This window comes from Octopus sinensis, linkage group LG3 (genome assembly GCF_006345805.1).
Source record: "Octopus sinensis linkage group LG3, ASM634580v1, whole genome shotgun sequence".
NCBI classification, from domain to species: domain Eukaryota; kingdom Metazoa; phylum Mollusca; class Cephalopoda; order Octopoda; family Octopodidae; genus Octopus; species Octopus sinensis.
The window spans coordinates 157,027,066-157,042,313 of NC_042999.1; the positions used below are offsets into that span (position 1 = coordinate 157,027,066).

Sequence of the window (15,248 nt, forward strand, 5' to 3'; positions counted from 1 at the left end):
CTTTGGCATTTACGATACATACACGCACACATACATACATACATACATAAATACCTACATACGTACACACACACGCATATATACATACATACATACATACATACATCATACATACATACACACATATATATATACATACATACATACATACACACACACACACACACATATACATACATACATACATACATACATACATACATACATACGTACCTTCGTACGTACGTATGTACGTATGTATATGTATATTAAAGTATATATATATATATATATATATATATATATATAAGAATGTGTGTGTGTGTGTGTATGTGTGTGTGTGTGTGTGTGTGTGTGTGTATGATCGAAATAAGTTTTAGGAACTAAGGGTGCGCCAATCTCAGTGCGTGACTGGAAATGTATTTCGAGAATAGATGCAAAGTTGTAGAATTCCTGCCTCTTGTTAAATGAAGTCGTGAATAACAAAATTGCAATGTCAAATATAGTAGATTTGATATCCCTTATTTCCTCTCGCATTTTCTTTCTTTCTTTCTTTCCATTTTTGTTTTAAAGTTTTAAATTAAACTGTGTGAGAAAAATATCAAAGCTGGAATAAGATGAAGGGGGGAACAAGAGAAGGGAGGATAGGAAAAGAAAAGCTGGAGAGAAACGGCACCGCCACCATTATCAGCAGCAGCATGAGCAGATGCAGATGAATTGGATGGCAATGGCAGAAGCTGGGGTGGAAGCAGAGTACTAGCAATAGACGTGGAACTACTATAGCCCCCACCAAGTTTCATTAGTTCATTCTTGCCATACCATTTCTCGCTTTTTATAATTTAGTTACTTTGTTTCAAGAATTGAATGCCACAACGACAGGGCACAGGAAAAAGGAATGCAAGTAGCCATTCAAGCAAAAGACCGAGGTACCCGTTCTGTCCTGCACATCGTTAAAACACACACACACACAGAATCAACACTTACCATAAACATACACAGGCAAACATACATGTAAATAGGGTTCACAAACACATAGAAATAGACGCCTGCATCACATATGCTCACACATACATTTAATCGTGGTCCCAAGTCTTGTAAATACACATTCATATAAACATAAAAATACATGTGTTGACATCTAAATACATAGACACACCATCAGTTCACATCTCACGCTATTCGCATACAGTTGTCAATGACATAGATAGACACCCAGAGCTCTACAATCTAACACATAACATACAAACACAACACTCTTTACATTGCTACATCCAGATATACATAGACTGAGGCCTACATCTTTCAGTCCATTTATACAGATTTTATACACCTATGTATTATCCACACCCATAAACATGTACAGGCATACAGTCGTTAGTATATACACATAAACATAAATATTAATTACATTAACTTACTAACTACCTAAAAAAAAAACATATTTGCACAGATTCGTACCTCAACTAAATCTGAACATATTTACTAAGTGTCTGTTAGTGCACTGTGATTCAGATTAAGAGTGCATTATCGTAGTTGCCGCATGCAATAAGTTATAAGAAATTTATCCAGCTGACCAAAAGGCCTCAATACAGAAGTATAGCATGGACTGGTCAGCGCTTCTTTCCCTGATAGTGACCATCTCTTTTCACTGTAAGTATAAAATTGCTCTTTCAACTCCCAATCTACCATTATTATTATTACTATTGAATCGTTAGAGTGTCGTACAAAATGCTTAACCGTATTTCTTCCGGTTCTTTACGTTCAGATTTCAAATTCTACCGAAATCATCTTTGTCTTTCATCGACTCATGCCCTCCCCACAAAATTGCTGCCCTTGTAGCAAAATCTGAAACTATTATTATAACTATTGCTTAACGGCATTTCGTCCAACTTTACGGTCTGAGTTCAAATTCCGCCGATGTCGACTTTGCATTTCATCCTTTCGGGGTCGAAGAAATAAGTACCAGTTATACACTGGAACACTTGTAATTAACTAGTCCTCCCGCCCAAATTTCAAGTCTTGTGCCTATAGCAAAAAGGATTATCATTATTATTATTGTTGTTGTTGTTTTTATTCCACCAAGGTCGACTTTACCTTTCATCTTTTCGAGGTAGCTAAATAAGTACCAATTGAGTTCTGGGGTCAATGTAATCGACTGTCCACCGTCCCCGAATTTCAGGCTTTGTGCCTATAGTAGAAAGGATTGTTGTTGTTGTTGTCATTGTCGTTATTATTAAGAGGGCCAGCTGGCAGAATCGTTAGCACGCCAGGAAAAATGCTTTATGGCATCTCGTCCGTCTTTACGTTCTGAGTTCAAATTCCGCCTAGGTCGACTTTGCCTTTATTCCCTTCAGGATCGCTTAAATAAGTAACAGTTACTTATTGAGGTCGATATAATCGATTTACCCCTCCCCACAAATTTCGGGCCTTGCGCCTATAGTAGAAAGGATTGTTATTTTTGTTGTTGTTGTTGTTGTTATATTTATTTTGGCAGAATCGTTAGCAGGTCAGGCAAATGGCTTAGCGGCATTTCGTTCGCCTGTACGTTCCGAGTTCAAATTCCGCTGAAGTCGAGTTTATCTTTCATCCTTTCGGGGTCGATAAAATAAGTGTCAGTTGAACATTAGAGTCGATGTTCAACTCACTCCCTTCCCTGAACTTGCTGGCCTTGGGCCCAGCACGAAGTTTTGTCAGTGAACAGGTCGCCGTCTCAAAGCGACGAAAATATTTTGACAAATTAAATTTAAATGTTGAAGTGAATCTGACGGTTTTGTCTCTGTTTCTTAAATGGCTTATAAACACCTTCAACGCTGCAATTGTTTTCGTTCCAGCACACGATCTCAGATCAGGTCACTCGCTATGCAAGTACATCTCCGTAATTATTATTATTAGTTTTTCTTTGTTAAAATTTTTGGTCGTTAAACTGCTTTTCACTCGGTTTTTTTTTTCACAAACCTTTTGTAACCTTTCGTCCTGTTTTGTCCCTTTATGTTTTCCAATCATATTTGTCAGCCCTTGTGGCCAATAAAAAGAATTAATTATTATTATTATTATTATTATTATTCAGACGGCGAGCTGACAGAATCGTTAGTATGCCGGACAAAATGCTTAGCGGCATTTCGTCTGTGGTTGATGAATAAGTACCAGTTGAGCACTGGGATCGATATAATCGATTACCCCCCCCCCCCGCCACCCCAACTTCCAAGCCTTGTGCCTATCGCAGAAAGCATTGTTACTATTATTATAGACAACCTGACAGAACCTTTAGCACGCCAGGCAAAATGCTTCACGGTATTTCGTTCGTTTTTTACGTTCTGAGTTCAAATTTTGCCGACGTCTATTTTGCCTTCTGTTCTTTCTGCGTCGATAAAATTAGTACCAGCTGAGTACTGGGGTGGATGTAATCTACTTACCTCTCCCCACCGAAATCGCTGACTTTGAAATTATTATTAAAGCAATGTGCTGGCAGAATCGTTTGTACGCCGGGCGAAATGCGTACCCGTATTTCGTCTGAGTTCAAATTCCGCCGAGGTTGACTTTGCCTTTCATCCTTTCGGGGTCGATAAATTAAGTACCAGTTACGCACTGGAGTCGATCTAATCGACTTAATCCCTTTGTCCGTCCTTATTTGTCCCATCTATGTTTAGCGCTTTGTCCCCTCTATGTTTAGCCCCTTGTGGGCAATAAAGAAATAAGAATCGTTTGTACGCTGGAGAAAATTCTCGGCAGCATTTCGTCTGTCTCAACATTCTAAGTTCAAATTCCGCCGAGGCCGATTTTACTTTTCATTTTTCGGGGTCGATAAAATACGTACACGGCAATTACTGGGGTCTATATAATTGACTTCCTCTGTCTCTCAAGAACTGTTGGCCTTGTGCCAAAATGTTAAACCACATAATTATTATTATTTCGCTATTACCATTACTAGTTTTTCTCTTTCTTAATCTCTGGACAACCATTAAAAAAAAAACAATTGTGTTGCTATTAATGGTGCTATTTACCCCAAGGTCAGCCTTGTTTGCATATCAAGGACTATAACGTCCCATGTGGTCTTCATTTAAAACAATAACATGTGATTTAAAGGAAATTGACTGCTATATCTTGTAGCACGAAGGACCTAGTAGAGAGAGGCTCCTTCGTTAGCTCATCTCGAACTGTTGTATTGTTAAAAATATTGATAATGAGAATGATGTTAATAACTTTGTATAAGTGATTTCACAATTTTCCTCTGCATTATTGTTGATGTAATTTTATTTTTAATTTTACTGTCAATAGCGAAAATTGGAACGGTATGTAGGATGCTGACGTTATTCTTACAGTTTAATTCTTGTTTAATTCTTATTGTGAGGATAAAAAAAAGTTAGCGAGGACATGGCCATAAATTGCTGGTTTAGTTGGTAAATAGGAGACATCTGCATTATGTTTCGTTGACTGACATCAAGTGCAACGTGAAATGTTTTTGAAGGCGATGAATAAATATATCAACTGAGATCATGAGAACTAATAATGCTACACACATCTTTGCCATTTGCGTCGCTGTTTATAAATTTGGAAGCACTCCGTCGGTTACGACGACGAGGGTTCCGGTTGATCCGAATCAACGGAACAGCCTGCTCGTGAAATTAACGTGCAAGTGGTTGAGCACTCCACAGACACGTGTACCCTTAACGTAGTTCTCGGGGATATTCAGCGTGACACAGATAGTGACAAGGCCGGCCCTTTGAAATAGAGGTACAACAGAAACAGGAAGTAAGAGTGAGAGAAAGTTGTGGTGAAAGAGTACAGCAGGGATCACCACCATCCCTGCCGGAGCCTCGTGGAGCTTTAGGTGTTTTCGCTCAATAAACACTCACAACGCCCGGTCTGGGAATCGAAACCGCGATCCTACGACCGCGAGTCCGCTGCCCTAACCACTGGGCCATTGCGCCTCCACTGTTTATAAATATACGTCAGCAAGCTTCTGTACACGTTGCCAAGAGAAAAAATCATTGCAGCATATTTACAGAAGAATTTGAAATTACCTTTATTTTGGGCAATAATGATATACTCATTGACAATTATTATTATGAAAGAGAAATCGTATCGCCCCACTTCGAATTAGAAAAACATAAATTGTCATTGAATATTATTACATTTTCCATTTTGATTTGGTCTTGCAATGATTTTAAAAATTACAATAAGGTATTTTGTTTTTCTATGCTCTATCTTGCTAATATGTATACATGCATCAAACATGATTGAATACAAGCATATTTATATACATAGTGGAGGCGCAATGGCCCAGTGGTTAGGGCAGCGGACTCGCGGTCATAGGACCGCGGTTTCGATTCCCAGACCGGGCGTTGTGAGTGTTTATTGAGCGAAAACACCTAAAGCTCCACGAAGCTCCGGCAGGGGATGGTGGTGATCCCTGCTGTACTCTTTCACCACAACTTTCTCTCACTCTTACTTCCTGTTTCTATTGTACCTGTATTTCAAGGGGCCGGCCTTGTCACTCTCTGTGTCATGCTGAATATCCCCGAGAACTACGTTAAGGGTGCACGTGTCTGTGGAGTGCTCAGCCACTTACACGTTAATTTCACGAGCAGGCTGTTCCGTTGATTCGGATCAACCGGAACCCTCGTCGTCGTAACCGATGGAGTGCTTCCATTTATATACATAAAAACGTGCTTTCATACATACATGCACGCATACGTAGTTAGTTAAAGTCCCACGACCACTACTGAGCGCCATTGAATACCTGAACAACACTTGGTACACCACTTTTCTCCTCCTTAGGAGTGGTAAGGAGTAAATTGAGTCGGTCAGCATTCACTACTAAAGAGGTGTCTTTCAAGGTGATAGTTTGTCGATGATGCTCTTCGTGGTCTCATTAAACTCACTATCATATTTGCTCCCAAAATATTGTGGCCAAAGAAATGGATCCAGAAGTATTTCTCATCTTTTCTTCGTTGTCGACCTGAAACTGTATGGGTTAAATAATCAACCATGTAAAAAAAAAAGCAGTTGGACCTCATTTCCCAACTTTTTACAGACATTGGAATGAAATTTGGTGAGTCCAAATGCGCGTTTTTTTATCATAAAACGTGGAAAAGTTGCGCACTCCTCTGGTAACTTGAAAACGAACGGCTTGACAATACAACCCTTATAGTCAGGTGGCAATTATAGGTATCTTGGACAAGATGAGAATGTCAGATACGATGGACCCATAAATAAGGAGAGGGCCGGGAATAAATAACCCTGAGAGAATATGGTTTCAACTTACAATAGGTATTTTTCTCACAACACCTTTGCAGTGTCTGTCCCCGCGCCTACGTTTGGCCTTCTGAACTGGTCACTACAAGGACTCAATGAGACAGATGTTCGAACTCACAAGCTTCTCGGTGTGACTTCAATGAAGATGTAGACAGGCTATACTTACCACGCAAGGATGGTGGCCGTGTCTCAAATCTGTATTGATGTCATATCAAGCACATATTGTGACACTGGAGCAGTATCTGAAACAGAGGAAAGAGACCAGTCACTATATTGCCCATGTTTGTGATCATGGAATCAATAACATAATTAGGATGACTAATGAACTTGAGAAGAGATATAAAATAAGAGCTCATACAGAACTCTCTGCATTGGTGAAATCTATCAAAAGAACAAAATAATTAAAAATGAACCAGTTCACTGAGAAGATAGTACATGGGTGTTTGACATAAAAAAAAAACACAAACCACAGCAGGAAGTGATCATATCAAAAACTTGGCATGGAATACCGATAAGATTATGACATACTTTTTTGAAGGCTATCTCCATGCAATTCAAGAACAAGAAATCTTCACTTACAGCATAAAAGACAGAAAACTTTGAGAGATAACAAATATAGAGAGATTTCTTCTATACAACTTTTATTGGGCTAATATTTAAAGAAAAATTATATTTGTATCGACAGTGTTCAGTTCAAAATATTGACATCTATAGTACAAGTTGCGTATACCTATAGACACCGGGGAAGACGAAGAGAGAAAGCAATACGAAGATCTCCACGGCTTGTATTATGCGTCTATTTCCTGGATTTTCGTCCGAACTAACTTGGCTTTTGATGAAGGGCCTATAAAGTAAGGTTAAAATAAGTCGCGGTTTGAAATTTTCTTCCCCCTTTTTTTTCGTAAATCTAGCAATTTTATCTTCATTGCCGATAAGTTTATGACAATACTTCTTTGAAGGCTATCTCCATGCAATTCAAGAACAAGAAATCTTCACCAAGTACCTACAGCATAAAAGACAGAAAACTAGAGAGATAACTTTGAGAGATAGCAAATATTATAATAAAAGATTTGGTAAATGCCATGCACGAATAGCTGCGTAACTCAACACCTTGTTAAATGCCGACCAAGCAACACCAGAATGGTTGGACAGTACTGTGCCTGAAAAACATCGTAAAAGGCAATACGGTAGAAAATTACAGGCCAATATCCTGTCTGCCACTTATGTGGAAGTTATTGACTGGAATACTCGCAAAGTCAATGTATGAACATCTGGAAAAAAATGGAGCCCTGCCACACGAGCAGAAGGGTAAGTCCAAGCGTAAATGCAGAAGTACCAAGGATCAACTCCTGATAGATAAAACTGTACTCAGAGACTGCAAGAGGAGGAAAAGTAATTTAGCCATGTCATGGCTCGACTACCGTAAGGCGTACGATATGATCCCACATTCTTAGATTATGGAGTGCATGAACCTGTTTGGGGTTGCATCGAATGTTGAGCGATTGCTTGGCAAAAGTATGGCGAATTAGAGGACGGACATGACGGCACACGGAAGAAGTTTAGGAAGAAGTTTTGAGGAATTTGCTTATGAGTGAAGCAGAGTGTTTCATTTCATATTCCTGTTATACGTCAGGTTCTGGCCAGGTTCCTGTGATAGGTGTTTCACAACGTGCCAGATTGGTTAATCAGTATTAATTAATGCCTTACACATTTTCTGTGAAATGAAGATAAAATTGCTAGATTTACGAAAAAAAAGGGGAAAGAAAATTTCGAACCGGGACTTATGTTAACCTTACTTTATAGGCCCTTCATCAAAAGCCAAGTTAGTTCGGATGAAAATCCAGGAATTAGACGCATAATACAAGCCGTGGAAATCTTCGTATTGCTTTCTCTCTTCGTCTTCCCCGGTGTCTGTAGGTATACGCAACTTGTACTATAGATGTCAATATTCTGAACTGAATACAGTCAATACAAATATAATTTTTCTTTAAATATTAGCCCAATAAAAGTTGTATAGAAGAAATCTGAAGTGTCGTAGAGTTCTTTAAATGCGTACAAATACTTATATTTCTTTTTCACTTAAATATTAAAGAAATTTATTTCAAAAAGAAAAGGAAAACTTAAACGCTTTATGAGTATATACGGATATAACGCATGGTTAGAGACTGAACAATTTCGACCTTGTGCTAAATTAGATATTTACACGAGAAATGATTACAGAAATTTTTATCAGAGACAGTTGGTATGTGGGTAAGGATGGAGGCAATTTTTGCAATAGAGAAAATATTTTCTGCATGGAGAGGGACCGAAAACTAAAAAGGCTACATGGAAATTTCCGCCACAATGCATAAAAAAATTAATATTTGATATATATATATATATAATTTAAGCTACAAAATAATCACAGAACTGTAACTCAAATTTTTACATAAGAATTTGTCGGCAAAGTTGTCAATGACAGCACCATAAAGGAAGTGTACAGCTAAGAAGAAAATAAATTCTCGGATACGAGATAAAACCAACGATGACGTCGAATGTATATATGTAGTGGCTTCATGCAAGCATAGCGCGGATTCGATCCTCGATAGCCAAACTTCACTTAACAGTTCAACAGCACTTTTCTCACGGTAAAGCAATAGTTTTTTTGTGAGTGACATCAGTTACATTTACCATATGCCTTCACTAAGCAGACCCTTCTAACCTCTTCTAGGCCACCAAAAGTTAGAATTGAGACAACAGGTACCACCAGTGAAATCCATTGTTCTCAACAATATGTCTCTCTTTCTAACTTGTTTTGGATAGTTATAAATACTAGAATTTGGCAAGGCAAAATTAGTTAGTGAACGGACATCTAGAATCATGGTCACAAGCAGGCAGCCACTAAAGACAAACGGTCAGAGGGAGAAAGAAGGTAACAAACGGTCAACTATGAGACACAACTTCCCTCGACTTAGACTGATGAGGGGCAAGACCCAGAAACAAGTATGTCTCTGGATGCAGGCCTAGCTGTTGGGGGTGTTTGTCTCCCCTTCGTGAATATATAAGGACACAGGAAATGTGTCAAGGCCGACAGGAAGCGTCGATGCTTCTTAGGGCTAAATAGCGTTGGTGTAATTCCCTTTACGGGACTGTCACGTTAAGTTGACAGTATACAACCACCCTATCGCTCCGCCACCACACATATCTCTATGACAGGGGTGGGCGAACTTTTTTGATCGCGGGCCGCACAGTGTGTCTTTGGAACCTTGGCGGGCCTCATTTATAAAAATCAAGTGAAAATATTGTGAATTACCGTACAACTGAAACAGTTACGAAATATCTGCATCTCTATGAGATACTTAGAAATTTAATATTTCTGATTACCATATCTCTGTCTATATACTGCTACGAAATCGTGTATACACATATACAGGCCGAAATTAACTTCCTTTACCTTGCATGCTTTACGAACTGTGTTATATTATTACACTAACCTACCCGTCGTAGTATGGCATATATTAAAGTATGAATGTGTGGAGGTGCAATGGCCCAGGGGTTAGGGCAGCGGACTCGCGGTCGTAGGATCGCGGTTTCGATTCCCAGACTTGGCGTTGTGAGTGTTTATTGAGCGAAAACACCTAAAGCTCCACGAGGCTCCGGCAGGGGATGGTGGTGATCCCTGCTGTACTCTTTCACCACAACTTTCTCTCACTCTTACTTCCTGTTTCTGTTGTACCTGTATTTCAAAGGGCCGGCCTTGTCACTCTCTGTGTGTCACGCTGAATATCCCCGAGAACTACGTTAAGGGTGCACGTGTCTGTGGAGTGCTCAGCCACTTACACGTTAATTTCACGAGCAGGCTGTTCCGTTGATCGGATCAACCGGAACCCTCGTCGTCGTAACCGACGGAGAGCTTCCCATATTAAAGTAACAGTAAATGAATGTTTCTTTACACCTTCGATCACTGTTCTTCGTTCATCTTACAACCGTTACACTGGCAACCCACACCTTAACAACCCTTACATTGGTGACCAGACTAAGAACACGCATTCCTTCTCGTAAAACCACGGTCTCTACCATTGGTAACCCGGACTAGAAAGAACTATTTCCTTCTGATGCAACAACGAATACTATTGCTGTTACATTGGTCACCCCGTCTAGAAAGAATTATCGGATCTTTTCGGTTTGAACGGCAGTTTTTTCTAGCGGTGTCATATGAAATTGTCACCCATAATTATGACCCTAGTATTGATCTATTGCATTTCAATCTCTTTTAGGGTTAGGGTTAGGGTTAGGGGTGGGGGAAGGGTATCTTTCTTTCTTCACAAATGTAAATAAACCCAATCTGTTTCTTAAACGAGGGACATATTCATACGGCACAGAATGTTTTTTTTTACCTCAATGAACGTCAGTGATTGGTTGAAATTGCAGAAATTGAAGAAAAAAACAACAAATATCTTACAAACTATAGAATTTTCTCAATGAAGCCAAGAGAAAAAGATGTTTTATAAACACATTCTACCAGTATACGAAGTTTAAAATTTTTTAGTTACCTAGAAATTATGTTGAAAACTGCCGTTCAAACCGAAAAGATCCCCACTTGTTACAGTACGCGCAACAAAATGCACTATACTGCGATTAACTTCACTACAATGCAATCCAGCCGACGCAGAAAGAATTCGCTGACCATGGGACCCCAATTTAACTAGAAGAAAATACGGAAGTCCGCACATGCAACCTTTTCGGCACACGTGCTTTTCGTATCGTCCCGACGTACAGACCCTGCATTATCTACGAACTTTTGCACGTATATAAGACTCTCATATAGACTTTCAACAACTCTTTTTCGTTGCATGCACACCTTTTTTTTTTTTTTTTCACTTTCAGCAATAGACTATTAACAAGGGCACTAATTCCAGCTAAGTTTGCCAGTTTTTGTTTACTCGTTTTTGTACCGTTCATTTCTTTTGCTGCACCACACAACGTTCATACACGTAGCTGCATGCTTAAACCGTCACATTCCTTTTCTCGGACCCTCTCTGGAGGGAAAGTGATGTAGTGGCATCATGCAGGTGCGTTGTAATGGAAAACAACTTTCCCTATGTATACGCGACCGACCTAGGGTCTTACAGAGGTGAGTTGTGTCTAAGAAGGCGCAGGGAACATGGAAAGCAAGCGAGAAAAGCATGGTGTGGTGCGAGAATGTGACAGTTTAAGCATGCAGCTACGTGTATGAACGTTGTGTGGTGCAGCAAAAGAAATGAACGGTACAAAAACGAGTAAACAAAAACTGGCAAACTTAGCTGGAATTAGTGCCCTTGTTAATAGTCTATTGCTGAAAGTGAAACAAAAAAGAAAAAGATGTGCATGCAACGAAAAAGAGTTGTTGAAAGTCTATATGAGAGTCTTATATACGTGCAAAAGTTCGTAGATAATGCAGGGTCTGTACGTCGGGACGATACGAAAAGCACGTGTGCCGAAAAGGTTGCATGTGCGGACTTCCGTATTTTCTTCTAGTTAAATTGGGGTCCCATGGTCAGCGAATTCTTTCTGCGTCGTGTTATACTATTACACTAACCTACTCGTCGTAGTATGGCATATTTTAAAGTAACGGTAAATAAATATTTCTTTACATCTTCGATCACAGTTCTTCGTTCATCTGCAACAACAACCGTTACACTGGTGACCACTGATTCCACCTCAACCATTACCCTTACCTTTGTGACCCTCGACTTCAACGAACTGCATTTCCGTTACACACACACACACACACACACACACACACACACACACACACATTCTTTTATTTGTTTATTTGTTTCAATCATTTGACTGCGGCCATGCTGGGGCACCAGCTTTAGTCGAACAAATCTACCCCAGGACTTATTCTTTGTAAGCCTAGTACTTATTCTATCGGGCTCTTTTGCGGAACCGCTAAGTTACGAGGACATAAACACACCAGCATCGGTTGTCAGGTGATGGTGGGGTGGGTGGACAAACACAGACACACACACAAATACACACACTCTCTCTCACACACACACGCACATACAAACAAACACACACACACATATACGACAGGCTTCTTTCAGTTTCCGTCTACTAAATCCACTCACAAGGCTTTGGTCGGCTCCAAGGTTATAGTAGAAGACACTTGCCCAAGGTACCACGCAGTGAGACTGAATCCGGAACCATGTGGTTGGTAAGCAAGTTACTTACCACACAGCCACTCCTGTGCCTATATATATATATAATATATATATATATATATATATATATATATATATGTGTGTGTGTGTGTGTGTGGGCAGTCATCTAAACGTTTTTGCTCTTCATGGTGCTGACATAAGTTCCTTGTCTTTCCTGATGAGATGGCGGCATAATGCACCCTTTATTCCTTCGGAATTAGGAATATGCAGCCTTCGAAACATGTGTCGAGAGTAAAGGAATTTTGTTAAAATCGTCGTTCGACTCAATTCTTTCATTTATATATATATATATATATATATATATATATATATATATATATATATATATATATATTAGGTTTTTCCAAAGATAATGGCTGCTCTAAGTGTTGTGTTTTGAAATGCAATTTTATCAGTATTTTAAATATATTTTGGGTGAATTTCGACATACTTAATAATTGATGTGTGCTCCTTAATAAATTTCTACTTGTTTCAGACAGAAAACATTCTTGAAGCATAGGCGCCTTTAATTATGAACTTGACCAAAAAGGACCTTCGCTTACTTTTCTTGCATAAGTTCAAGCTTGGGCACAATGCCTCTTAAACTGCTGCTCAAATATCAACAGAGCATGGGAAGAGGGGTCCACAAGTGATTGCAGAGTACGAAGGTGGTTTTAGAAATTCCGTAGAGTTGATGAGAGCCTTGAAGATGAAGAAGGTAGAGGACAGTCTGTGCAGTCTTGACAATAAACAATTGAAAGCAATTATTGAATAAAACCTACGTCAAAGAAATGTCTCAGGCACTTGGTGTCGGTATTACAACGGTCTCACGCAATCTGCGATAAATGGATACTACATGAACTCAATGAAAATCAAAAAGTTCGACGTTTTGAAGTGTGCTCGATGCTCTTTCTGCGAAACATCACTGATCCTTTCCCTTTTTGTTGACCGAATAGTCACTTGTGACGAAAAGTGGATCCTTTATGATAACCATAAACGATCAGGTCAATGGCTTGATCGTGATGAGTCCCTCTAACATTTCCCAAAGCCAAAGTTGCAACAGCAAAATATTATGGTGACAGTCTGGTGGCCTGCAATTGGTGTTGTCCATTACAGCTTTCTGGAAGCCAATTACACCATTACAGCAGAGGTTTACAGCAATCAACTCGCTGAAATGCATGTTCACTTGCATAAAATGAGATCTGCATTGGTGAATCGGCGTGGCCCAATTCTGCTCTGCGATAATGCAAAGCCACATGTTGCAAGAATGACGTTACAGAAACTCACAGACTTTACTACATCCTCCATATTCTAACTACCATTTTTTTAAAGCATTTAAACACGTTTGTAAGTTATAAAACTTTCAGGTCCAAAGCAGAGATGGAATCAGCTTTCAAAGATTTCTTAGCATCAAAGAGCATGGGCGTAAATAAGATCGTTGATCGATGGCAGAGATGCATTGATGTTCACGGCTCATACTTCAACTAATCAAGACATTTCTATTGTTCATTTTCCAGAATAAAATTATGTTTCTGAAGTCAACCATTATTTTCGGAACAACCTAATATAGAAAAGAATAAAAGAATATTTATATATATGTATATATATCGGTAGCCACTACACACATTTTTTTCTCTTCTTGTTTCTTTCTGTGGAAGAGCGTAGGCTCGAAACGTAAAAGACTTATTCAATTCCCGAGCATTTATACTAATACATCTGTTTGTTTTGTACACCACCTGTCTTCCTCTTCTGTTTTTGTTTTTTTTTTCGTGAATTCTCCCTATATATATTGGTGAGAGAGTTGCGTATCCTAGAATTTATTTTCTTCTTTGCTGTACACTTCCTTTATGGTGATGCCGTTAACAACTTTGCAGACCATACGATAATATATATGTAAACATATACATAGATATATATTTGCATACATCTATACTTTCATTTATACACATACACATATGTGTGTGTACGTGAGTGAATAGTTATTCTTTTACTTGTTTTGGAGCACCGCCTTTAGTCGACCAAATTGACCCCAGGAGCTATTCTTTGTTAGCCTAGTACTTATTCTATCGGCCTCTTTTGCCGAACCGCTAAGATACAGGGACGTAAACACACCAGCATCGGTTGTCAAGCGATGTTGGGGGAAGGGACAAACACTCACACACATACATACACACACACATACATACATGCATACATACATACATACATACATGCATACATGCATACATACATACATACATGCATGCATGCATGCATACATACATACATACATACATACATACATACATACATACATACATACATACACACACACACACACACACATACATACATACATACATACATACATACATACATACATAATACATACATACATACATACATACATACATACACACACACACACACACACATACATACATACATACATACATACATACATACATAGATCCGACGGGCTTCTTTCAGTTTCCGTCTACCAAATCCACTCACAAGGCTTTGGTCGGCCTGAGGCTATAGTAGAAGACACTTGCCCAAGGTGTCACGCAGTGGGACTGAACCCGAACCATGTGGTTGGTAAGCAAGCTACTTATCACACAGCCACTCCTGCGCCTACTTATCACTCAACAATTGTCACATCTCTCCCTCCCTCCCTCCATCCATCCCTCCATCCATCCATCCATTGATACATATTATGTAAAAAAAAAAACAGGATCAGTTAAAATCATCATCATCATTGTTCGACCGTGGTCGAGACAATGGTATTTACCATGCTACGCCAGACTTCACGGTCCATCATAGCATTTATAGTCTTTTCAAATGGCTAATAATGTGTGCGCGCGCCAC

The 15,248-nt window shown here is 39.2% G+C and overlaps 1 protein-coding gene across 1 annotated transcript in view; it reads left to right on the forward strand.

Moving 5' to 3' along the window:
• The first annotated feature begins 622 nt into the window (after window positions 1–622).
• LOC115209349 overlaps window positions 623–15,248 on the forward strand; it is a 61,874-nt gene continuing 47,248 nt past the window's right edge. Inside the window, exon 1 of the mRNA XM_029777718.2 lies at window positions 623–1,629. Within this exon, the coding sequence (XP_029633578.1) occupies window positions 1,581–1,629 (49 nt within the window). The 5' untranslated portion in view covers window positions 623–1,580. The remainder of the gene's footprint in view (window positions 1,630–15,248) is intronic.